The sequence below is a fragment of the Suricata suricatta genome, chromosome 16 (genome assembly GCF_006229205.1).
Source record: "Suricata suricatta isolate VVHF042 chromosome 16, meerkat_22Aug2017_6uvM2_HiC, whole genome shotgun sequence".
Taxonomy (NCBI): domain Eukaryota; kingdom Metazoa; phylum Chordata; class Mammalia; order Carnivora; family Herpestidae; genus Suricata; species Suricata suricatta.
In genome coordinates this window covers 51,049,059-51,059,457 of record NC_043715.1, presented here as the reverse complement: position 1 = coordinate 51,059,457, position 10,399 = coordinate 51,049,059, and the positions used below count along the sequence as shown (strand labels likewise).

General features: G+C 57.1%; 2 protein-coding genes across 3 annotated transcripts in view; both read left to right on the top strand.

The window, feature by feature from the left end:
• KCNA7 (potassium voltage-gated channel subfamily A member 7) overlaps positions 1–2,090 on the top strand; it is a 4,482-nt gene extending 2,392 nt beyond the window's left edge. Inside the window, exons 3-4 of the mRNA XM_029924347.1 lie at positions 2–322; positions 1,275–2,090. Coding sequence (XP_029780207.1) covers positions 2–322; positions 1,275–2,090 — 1,137 coding nt within the window. The remainder of the gene's footprint in view (position 1; positions 323–1,274) is intronic.
• A 4,272-nt stretch (positions 2,091–6,362) lies between these two features.
• On the top strand, positions 6,363–9,598 carry NTF4 (neurotrophin 4). Of its 2 annotated transcripts, none has more exons than XM_029925596.1 (3): positions 6,363–6,454; positions 7,507–7,630; positions 8,274–9,598. In XM_029925596.1, exon 3 carries the CDS (start codon positions 8,286–8,288, stop codon positions 8,916–8,918), a length of 633 nt encoding a protein of 210 aa, XP_029781456.1. In that variant the 5' UTR covers positions 6,363–6,454; positions 7,507–7,630; positions 8,274–8,285; the 3' UTR covers positions 8,919–9,598. The 2 variants fall into 2 exon arrangements, with proteins under 2 accessions (XP_029781456.1, XP_029781457.1); XM_029925597.1 differs by lacking the exon at positions 6,363–6,454 and adding an exon at positions 6,701–6,725.
• Positions 9,599–10,399: the final 801 nt, after the last annotated feature.

Sequence of the window (10,399 nt, the reverse complement as noted above, 5' to 3'; positions counted from 1 at the left end):
GCGGCGGCCGGCGCACGTGCCGCTCGACGTCTTCCTGGAGGAGGTGGCCTTTTACGGGCTCGGCGCGGCGGCGCTGGCGCGCCTGCGCGAGGACGAGGGCTGCCCCATGCCGCCCGAGCGTCCCCTGCCCCGCCGCGCCTTCGCGCGCCAGCTCTGGCTGCTCTTCGAGTTCCCCGAGAGTTCGCAGGCCGCGCGCGTACTCGCCGTCGTCTCCGTGCTCGTCATCCTTGTCTCCATAGTCGTCTTCTGCCTCGAGACGCTGCCCGACTTCCGCAACGACCGCGACAACCCGGGGCTCGCTGCGGTGGCGGCTGCTGGCCCGGTGAGGGGGCGGGTCTTGAGTGGAGAGAGGCGGGGCATGGGAGGAGTTGAGCGGGGTCCACGGGGATCTGGCCAATTACAAGGCGGGAGTGAGGGGCACTGGGAGGCGGGGTCTCTCAGGAAGGTGGGGCCTGGCTCTGGGAGGGCGGGGCTTTGGGGGGCTTGTTGGGGACTGGCCAATCATAGGTGGGGCAAGAGGCTTGGGCGGTGAGCAACCCTGAGACTGGGCCGGACCTGGGGAATTTACCTTGAAAAGCTGGGCTGGGGGCCGGGAAGGGATAGTTTAATGGAGGCGGGGCCAGAGGATCTGAATAGGAGGCCCTTCCTACCAGTAGGCGGGGTTGAGGCAGGTGAGACACTGGCTTGCAGAGGGAGAGTGGGTGGGAAGACTGGTATGTTAAGAAATGAAGCAGACTGAAAACCCAGGGATCCGTGCGGCTGGCAGTAACCGAGAGAAGGATGGGCTGGAGGGCGCTGGAGACAGAAGAGTGAGGCCTGAAGGCTGAGGTAGGAGGAATCCATCACAAATAAAGTCAGGCTGAGGGCCATGAAAGCAGGGACCCCAGGGTTTGGTGTTAGAGGTCTTTAACCATTAGAGTCTGGACTGGAGGCACAAGGAAGTGGGACCAGGCTGGCTACACTCCCCATCTGGAAAATCAGTGCGGCAGTGGGACTTTGGAAAGGAAGAGACACCTTTGGAAAGGAAGAGGCACCATTCCAGTAGCCTCTCCCCCCACCCCAGTGAAGGATCGGGGACCATGCAGTCAGCCACACGCAGGGTTGATCCATAGGGTTCTGGAAAGGCGTCTAGGGCAGCTGGGTCACTGGAGGCCTGGGGGCAGTGACCACTGACCAGTTTGTACAGAAGCTGGACATTTCAACCATTTAAATGCGGCCGTCCCAGTGCGTCCCGGTCTTGGTGCGGTCCTCTCTGACGCCCTTCCTCCCTGCAGTTCCCCGCTCGTCTGAATGGCTCCAGCCCAGTGCCTGGAACCCTGTCCCGCATGCCCTTCGATGACCCGTTCTTTGTGGTGGAGACGTTGTGCATCTGTTGGTTCTCCTTTGAGCTACTGGTGCGCCTGGCGGCCTGCCCAAGCAAGGCGGCCTTTTTCAAGAACGTGATGAACCTCATCGATTTTGTGGCCATCCTACCATACTTTGTGGCGCTCGGCACTGAGCTTGCCAGGCAACGGGGCGTGGGCCAGCCGGCCATGTCACTGGCCATACTACGAGTCATCCGACTGGTGCGTGTCTTCCGAATCTTCAAGCTGTCCCGGCACTCAAAGGGCCTGCAGATCTTGGGCCAGACACTGCGGGCCTCCATGCGTGAGCTGGGTCTCCTCATCTTCTTCCTCTTCATCGGCGTGGTTCTCTTCTCCAGTGCGGTCTACTTTGCAGAGGCCGACCGGGAAGATTCCCATTTCACCAGCATCCCTGAGTCGTTTTGGTGGGCGGTGGTCACCATGACCACAGTTGGCTATGGAGACATGGCACCTGTCACTGTGGGCGGCAAGATAGTGGGCTCTCTGTGTGCCATCGCCGGCGTGCTGACCATTTCCCTGCCCGTGCCGGTCATTGTCTCCAACTTCAGCTACTTTTACCACCGGGAGACAGAAGGCGAAGAGGCTGGGATGTACAGCCATGTGGACACGCAGCCCTGTGGCCCACTGGAGGGCAAGGTCAATGGGGGGTTGGTGGATGGAGAGATGCCTGAGCTCCCACCTCCACTCTGGGCCCCCCCTGGGAAACACATGGTCACCGAAGTGTGAGGGATAGTTGAGGTCTGCAGGACCTCACGTTTCCTTGGAGGGAGGGAGGGAGGGAGGGGTAGAAGGTAAGGTTAGGGGGAGGGGGTTGGGTATTGAAAGAACTAGGTTAAGTGGTAACGAGTTTGGGAACACTGAGTCTCGTTGGGTCTTGAGTTGTGGTTTGGTAGCTCCCATGGGTACTTCCTTAAGTGACAGTGAACGGCAGTGAGTTATACTGAGTTGATGGAGAGACTCCATTGGTTTATATCGCTTTGGGTTGCACAAGACTTATAGAGCCTTTTGTGTTAAGTGTTGAGATTGATTTGATCACATAGTTTGTTTTTTAGGTCCTCGTTGGGTTGGGCTGTGTTGTTGGGTCTAGATGAGTCTTGTCCAACTGCATTGTGCGGGATTTTGTGGTTTCAGGAGTCCCCTGGAGCCATTTTGGATCTAGTTAGGTGGTCATCCACAGCATTGATGGGACTGATGGCGTGTTCATGCATGGTGTTGTGGAGCTGAGTTGAGACACGCTGGAAGTTGTGTGGCTTTGTGAGTCTTGTAGGGCTATGTTATTTTAGATTCTGTGAACTTGTGAGTCATGTAGAAATCCGGAGTCAAGTGGTAGAATGTGAGCTTTCTAGGTCACATTAGGTTAAGTTGGGTTGGAATGTATGACCGTGTGAGCCTTTCAGGTCTCTGTTGGGTTGAATTGTGTAGAGTTATGTAGCTGGAAGTTTGGGCGTCTACACTGAGATGAACCATATTGAGTCGTATAACCATGTGAGTCTTGTACGGCCACGCTGACTGGAGTTACACCAAGTTGTGTCATTGTGAGTCCTGTAGGAATGTTAGGTTGAGTTGGACTCCATGTATGGGCTCCCTAGGGCCATGTTGGTTTGTTTTGCAGTTAGTGGTAGCACCAGGACCCAAGAATAAGAGCACTTGGGGGGAATCATGTATCAGGAAGTAAGTGTGGTGTTGTGGACTCTGAGACACAAACTGAACTGACTTGCCTCGTGTCACTTACTATAAGGGGCAGGGCTGGGTACTGGATCCATTGATTTGGTTGTTCACGCAGAGGGCATCTGGGGGAGCTAGGAAGATGTGGATGCTCCTTCCATTTACCCCACACCTGCTTCATTTTGCCATTCAGACCCTCTCGATCTGTCCTCCTGTACAGCTTTGCTTCCAAACATGGAGATCGGAGCCACAGGAAAGAGAAAAGGGGACAAACTATGTGTACTCTGTATAAAGATGTTAGGGGGACAGATGAGGGGACAGAGACCTAAGGAGTAATGGAGACTCAGAGAAACCCAGAGAAGAGGGAACAAAGACCCAAAGAGAGAGGAAGAGAGATTTAGGGAGAGGAGAGAAAGACAAAGACCCAGAGAGAGGGAGAGACAGAGACTCAGAGGGAGACAGAAAATCCAAAGAGAGAGGGAAACAGAGATCAAGAGTGGGAGACAGAGATGGAGGGAAGTGTCAGGCACCCAGAGAGGGACAGACACCAGACAGAGATAGACTGGAGTGCTCCGGAGAAAGATATCCAAGAAAGAAAAAGTCAGTGCCTCTGAACCCAAGAGATACGCAGAGTCTGTCTTGCATAGAATCCTAGAGATCCCAAATCAGGGAACACCACCCTCCCCTCCCACGGCTCAGGAAGGCTGTCAGACAAACTGGGGGGCCCACTCTAGTTTCCAGGGGAGAAGCCAGAGCCACAGAGCATGGGGGTGGCTTCCCAGAGTCTCATGGCACACCCCCAGGGTCTAGGACTTGGGGCAGACCGCCTGACCCCACGTGCCCCATCAGCCTGCTGGTAGGCACAGGTCCCCCTTGGGTCCTACAGCCTTGTTTCTCACAAAAACAGTACCTGAGGCTCAGAGGGAAGGATGTTGCCCAAGGTCATGAAGCCAAACGTTTTCAGAGGACTTTCAGTACTCAAAGGGCATTTGGAAGAGGAAGACACAGGAAGCTTCAGTCGCTAACACATATAGGGTTCCTATGTGCCAAGCATCATTCAAAGTACTTTACTTGTATTAATTTATTAAAACCAGTGGTTTACAGAGTGGTGGTGTTGTTATTTTTAGCTATTGCTGCCCCCCTCCTTTTTTTTTTTTTATCAAATCAGTTGCAACTTACTTAGAGGCAGTGTGAGGCATCAGAGGGGGTCTGGTTTGAGGGACACACACCCCAGTGGAGTCCCTCTTGGCAACTCAGAATGCAGTTAAGAAATTCAGCCTGGGGGGTGCCTGCGTGGCTCATTCTGGTGAGCGTCCAACTCTTGATTTCAGCTCAGGTCATGATTCAAGGGTAGTGGGATGGAGCCCCAAGCCGGGCTCCAGGCTGAGCGTGGAGCCTCCTTAAGATTCTCTCTCTCTCTTTTTTCCTCTGCCCTCCTCCCCTGCACACGTGCTCCTGCTCTGACACAGAGAAAAAAATCAGTTTGGAATCCCCTGATTTAACCCAATCACCTGTTTATACAGAGCAGTGGAAGAAAATGCAGATTATTGGGAGAGGAGTTTGCTAAAGGTAGAAAATAATCGAACGTTGAGGTAGTCACTTCTCTCTGAGATGGGAGAGAAAGACACATTTGGAGACAGACCTGGAGGACAGATCCCCTCACGGAAACAGGGTGACAGACACAAGGCAGAGCTGGGGACCCAGCACAGAGACCTAAAGAGGAGGAAACCCATGTAGAGAGGAGCCAAGACCTGGAAAGGACACCCAGCGGGAGGAGGGAGAGCAGGAGAGAGGAGGGCAGTGACCTGGGAGGGGTCAGAGACCGATGTGTGCGGGGGGGGGGGGGGGGGGGGGGGGGGGGGGGGGGGGGGGGGGGGGGGGGGGGGGGGGGGGGGGGGGGGGGGGGGGGGGGGGGGGGGGGGAGGACGGAGATCCACCGAAGCTGGGAAGGCAACCCAGGAGGGGACAGATGTCCAGAAGGAAGGGCACAGAGAGTTTCCTTTGAAAACTGACCTCTATCAGAGGTATAACTCCATCAGAGGCTGGAAGTTACCTAGAGTCTCTTTGGTACGGGGTAGGATGTGTTGGGTGCTTAAGGAAAAGGTGGGGAAGCGTTGGAGAGGTCATGGAGGTGACTGGAGAGGACACTGGAAGACTGGGAAGCGCCCCTCCCCCACCCTCAATAAACAACTGTAGCCACCGTCTATGTTGTCTTGGCTGGGATGCGGAAAAGGAGGGGAACACCCTAATCCGGGGACACCCTTCCTGCCACCTTGCCATGTTATATTTAGGCCGAGGGAGGGGTATGGGATGACCCCCCCGCTCCCGAGATGGGTATCAGCTTTCCCCCTGAAATAGCTCCCAGGGAGGGGTGAAGGGCTCTGCTGGTCCCAGGACTCCATCTGACCTCAGTCTGTCTTAGGGTCTCTCTCTTCTCCATGGGTCTCCATTCCTCCTTCTGGGATTCTGTCCCCTTCTCTCTCTGGGTCTTCTCTCTCTGGGTTTCTGTCCCCCCCCCTTCTCTGCATTTATGTGCCTTTCCCCTGTCTCCCTTTGTCTGTCACTACTCATTTTCTTTCTCTGAGCAGGTCATCATGTTCCCAAATCATACCCTTGTCTGTCTCCGTGCCCTAGAATACCTTGAATTTCTCCTATCTGAGCTCAGGACAGACCCTCTCCCCAGTCCCCACCCAGGAAATTCCAGCAGACAGGACTCTGTGGGAGAGCCCCCCCCTCCCATATCCACTGTCTCCCTGGGCCTCGGGCCTTATCGCTGCCCAAGTCCAGCTGGTTAATGTCTGGCCTAGAGCTCCTGGGAAAGTGGGGATGAGAGCAGAGGGTGGGAATCTGCCCAGGGATTGACACTTAATTGGCAAAACAACCCAAGGGCCCAGGAGTCTCAGGCCCAGACTCCTGGCTCTAACCAAGGAGGGAGCTGCTGGTCAGGAGTCTTGGGTCTGAGGAGGGAGGGGGCTGGGGGTGAGGACTCCCGGGTCTGAGGAGGGAGGGGCTGGGGGTAAGGACTCCTGGGTCTGAGGGAGGAGAGACTAGGGGTCTGGACTCCTGGGTCTGAGGGAGGAGGGGGCTGGGGGCCAGGACCCCTGGGTCTGAAGGAGGAGGGGGCTGGGGGTCCCAGCTGCTGGGACGGAAGGAGAAGGGGGCTGGCGCCTGGCCTCCCGGGGCCTAGGCGGGCCAAGAGCCGAGCGAGCCAGGCCGGGCTTCCGAGGTCCCGGCACGCGTGTGGAAGGCGGGATCCCCCGGCCCCTCCCCCGCCGTCGGGCGCCGCCCCGCCCCGCCCCCGTCCGGGCCCTCGGGAGCGTGTGCAGCGCGGAGCCGGCGGGCAACGGGCGTCCCTGCAGCCAGCGATCGGGAGGAGGAGCCGCGGCGCGCCGGGGGCAGCCGAGGAGCCGAAGAGGGCGCCCCAGGTAAGAGCCTCTGCGCCTCCTCCCCCGGGATTCTGGCGTCCGGGTCGCCCTGCCCCCGGGTAGGGAGGGACGGGGGCGGGGCCTGCGGGGGCGGGGCTTGGCGGAGGAAACTGAGGCAGGAGGGTTACCTCTGCAGCGGGTTACCCCTGTCGGGGTCTCTGGAGACCGGACCCCCCCAACCTAAATCTTCTTTGGGAGGAGGGGCCCGGGAGTACGTACTTTTGGGTACCTGGGGAGGAGGGTCCTAAACTTCAGAACTCCGGGCTCCAAGGTCCGAGGGAGGAGGGCGCTGGAGGTCTGGACTCCTTGATCGGACGGTGGAGGGCGCGGGGGGGGGGGGGGGGGGGGGGGCCCGGACTCCTCCAGCATGGGAGGGAGGGAGCTGGGAATCGGGGCTCCTGAAAGAGGAGGCAGCTGGGAAGCAGGGCTCCTGGGTCTGAGGGAGGTGGGAGCTGATAACTAGGACTTCTGGTCTGAGGGAGGAGGTAGCTGGGTATCTACACTCCTGGTCCAGATCGGATCAGCGTGGTTAGGTCCCTTCACACCCCTTTTTCCATTTCCCCATCTCCGATCCAAGGCAGGCAGCCACTCCAGGTATGTGCAATAGAAGTCTTGGACGGGCCCTGGCCTGTCCTGTGAGGATAGAACATTCCAGGAAGCAGCCTCAGGGACCCAGGGCTCTTCTTGAGTGTGGGCCCTCAGGGACCCTGGTGTCCAGACCGGCACCGCCCCTGCCCTGTCTGGGAGATGAATGGGCCGTGGAGGATGTAATCTTTTCCAGCCTGTTCTACCCCTCCCATCCCTCCCCAACCCCCTTCCCATCCCTCCTCAACCCCCCTCCTCTCCCCACCCCACTCCTCCCCCATCTGCTTCCCATCCCAGCCAGGAGCCATCACCTGGTCAGGGAAGGGGCCTCTGAGAAGGGGGCGCGGCTTTGACTCTTGGGTACCCTACACTTGAAGAGGAGCACAGAGTAGGGAAGTGTTCGCGTCCCCTCCCCCACTTGCCCATATAACTTGCTTGTTCCCTTGCCTGTTCCCTTCGTCCCCTAGGTGGCTGCCCCTACCCTCTCCTGAGATGTCAAGAAGGAGGGGGCCGCCTGTGTCCCCCACTGGGGCCCCCCAGAGCCTGGGGGCCCCCAGCCCTGGAGCCTGGAGGTGGAGGAGGTGCTGACAGGTCTGGTAACCACCTGCTTCTTCCCAGTTCCCTCCACACCACTCTTTCCCAGAACCATAGACTTCCAGAATATTGCAGAAAAACTGCAGTATGCACCTCACTGGTATCTCCCAGCCCCTGGCCAATTTCTTGGACAGGGAAACTGAGGCCCCACATAACAGAGGAAATGTCTTACCTTCTCAATGGCAGTTTTGAGCTGAACTGGGATCTTGTTGGGATTCCAGAACATGGCCCTTCTCAGAATTTTGGGACCTCAAACCTCCTCTAGGCAGGACTTAGGGTTCCTTAGGGTTGTAGGGGTAGGAGGCAAAATGCAGTCGCTCCGACAAGGCTCAAGTCCTACTTCTCGTATTTGCTGGCTGTGTGACCTGGTATAAGTCACTCACCTCTCTGAGCCTGATTTTCTCCATTTGTTGACTTGTTGGCTATTATTAGCAATAGCAGTAGAATACTTGTGATTAATCTAGAAGTGGGGCATTATCTAAATCCTAGAATATAAGGCCCCCCTCCTAAGGTTCTAGAACAAGGGCCTCCCTGTGGTTCTGGCATTCAGTACCCCCCTGGAGTTCCCAACTTCTGTCCCCCTCCCTCTCCCCCAAGGTTTTACCCTCCTCTCTAACGCAGCTCTCCCCTCCATCTTTAGGTGCTCAGCGAGATGCCCCCAAGCCCCTCCTGCTCCCTCCCCATCCTCCTCCTCTTCCTCCTCCCCAGTGCCCCAATGGAGCCCCATCCCCCACCCTTACCACTGCCCCCATTTCTGGCCCCTGAGTGGGACCTCCTGTCCCCTCGAGTAGTCCTGTCCAGGGGAACCCCCGCCGGGCCCCCTCTGCTGTTCCTGCTGGAGGCCGGGGCTTTTGGGGAGCCGGCTGGCCGCCCCGCCAACCGCAGCCGGCGAGGGGCAAGTGAGACAGCGCCGGCGAGCCGCCGGGGAGAGCTGGCTGTGTGTGACGCGGTCAGCGGCTGGGTGACAGACCGCCGGACGGCCGTGGACCTGCGTGGGCGTGAGGTGGAGGTGCTGGGCGAGGTTCCTGCGGCCGGCGGCAGTCCCCTCCGTCAGTACTTCTTTGAGACCCGCTGCAAGGCCGACAGCACCGAGGAAGGTGGCCCTGGTGGGGGAGGAGGGGGCTGCCGGGGTGTGGACCGGAGGCACTGGGTATCCGAGTGTAAAGCCAAGCAGTCCTACGTGCGGGCGTTGACCGCTGATGCCCAGGGCCGCGTAGGCTGGCGATGGATTCGAATTGACACAGCCTGCGTCTGCACCCTCCTCAGCCGGACTGGCCGGGCCTGAGGCCCATGCCCAGGAACTGGGCAGGCAGAGGAAGAAGACCGCCGGATGCTGAGGGACCTCAGGGGTGGCCTGGCTGTTCAGGGCTTCGGTTTGGGAACTTGTGAAATGGTCACAAAATCACAGCTTTCTGATTTCAAGAGCTCAATCCATGCAAGACAGGTGGTGAAACCAAATGGGGTTTTGAAGGATGAATAGGAGTTCTCCTGGATGAACTTGAGGGTAACGATGATGATAATAGCCCAAGTTTTCTGAGTGTCTACTGTTTATCAGCGCTAATACACAATTTGTCAGATCAACTCTAGTGGATTTGACCATCAGAGGCCCTTGGCTTCCCAGTTGCTAACCCCTTGAACTCAAAGGACATCTTGCCCACTCCGGGGAGAGTGACAAGGAAGTGATCTGTCAAGAAGTGGGTGGGGGAGCATGAAAACTGGAACATAAGCAACTAGCTGGGAGCTCGGGTTTGAAAGAGAAATCTTACTTGATCAGAGGGGCAAGTGTTGGTTTTGAATGTTCTTTTTTGAGGTAGTGAGCCACCCATCACCCACAACCAAAACAAAGTGGATCGGAGGACAGGAGGTAGAGATTGGCCCTGTTGGGGAGTTGGAGTCAGGTTTCTACTCCCTTTTCTGTCCCAACCGTGTACTCATATCGGGAAAGAAATAGACTTTAGAATCGTCCAGCTTGAGTATGGCATGAAGTTCTGACCAATTGACCTGGCTCCTGGCTAGAATCTGGGGTCATGTGGACAGTGAGAGGCTGTGAGTGGGCCAGGAAAATCCAAAAGAAGTGGGGTCAGTGGAACTCTGGGCCAGGCTGCAGAAGGTAGCCTCAGTTTTCCCCATCTGAAGAATGGGTCAATGGGGTTGAAATAATGGGAGCCGACGAGGCAGAGGCCTTGATGAAGTGGCCTTTAAAGTGAGGAAGTGACAAGGGAAGTCAGGGGGAGACCCCATATATTTGGGATTACCTTTCATATATCATCAGTCCATATGTTACACACACACACACATTTTTTTTCGGACCAGCTTTGGGCTAAGGCCACAGACATTCCCATCCCTCACCAACACAGACTGGGCTCCTGGGAAGGGTAGGGGTGGCAGGGCCAGGCGGGGTCTGGCTGCCTCTGTTTCTACATCTCTGTGTTTCTAGATCTGTGGTTCCCCACCCTCTTATTTTTTGCCACCTCCCTCTCTTTCTGTCTTCCTGTCTCTTGTCTCTGGGTCAGTAGATCTTTACCTCTGTTTCTCATTCACTGCCTCTCATCCAGTCTTGAATGTATTTCTTTCTCTTCAAAGCTCTTTCCACATCCCCTCCCCTCCCTTTTTTGCTGAGTATTTCCCTGTGCATTTGTCTGTGGGTCTCTCCCTCTTCACCCACCCCCATATCCAGGTGGAAGTTTTCAACCAAATCAAAGGCAGGCAGGACGCACGAAGCCAAAGCCCCGGCTCACTCCTTCAGCAGACGCGGGGAGGGAGGGA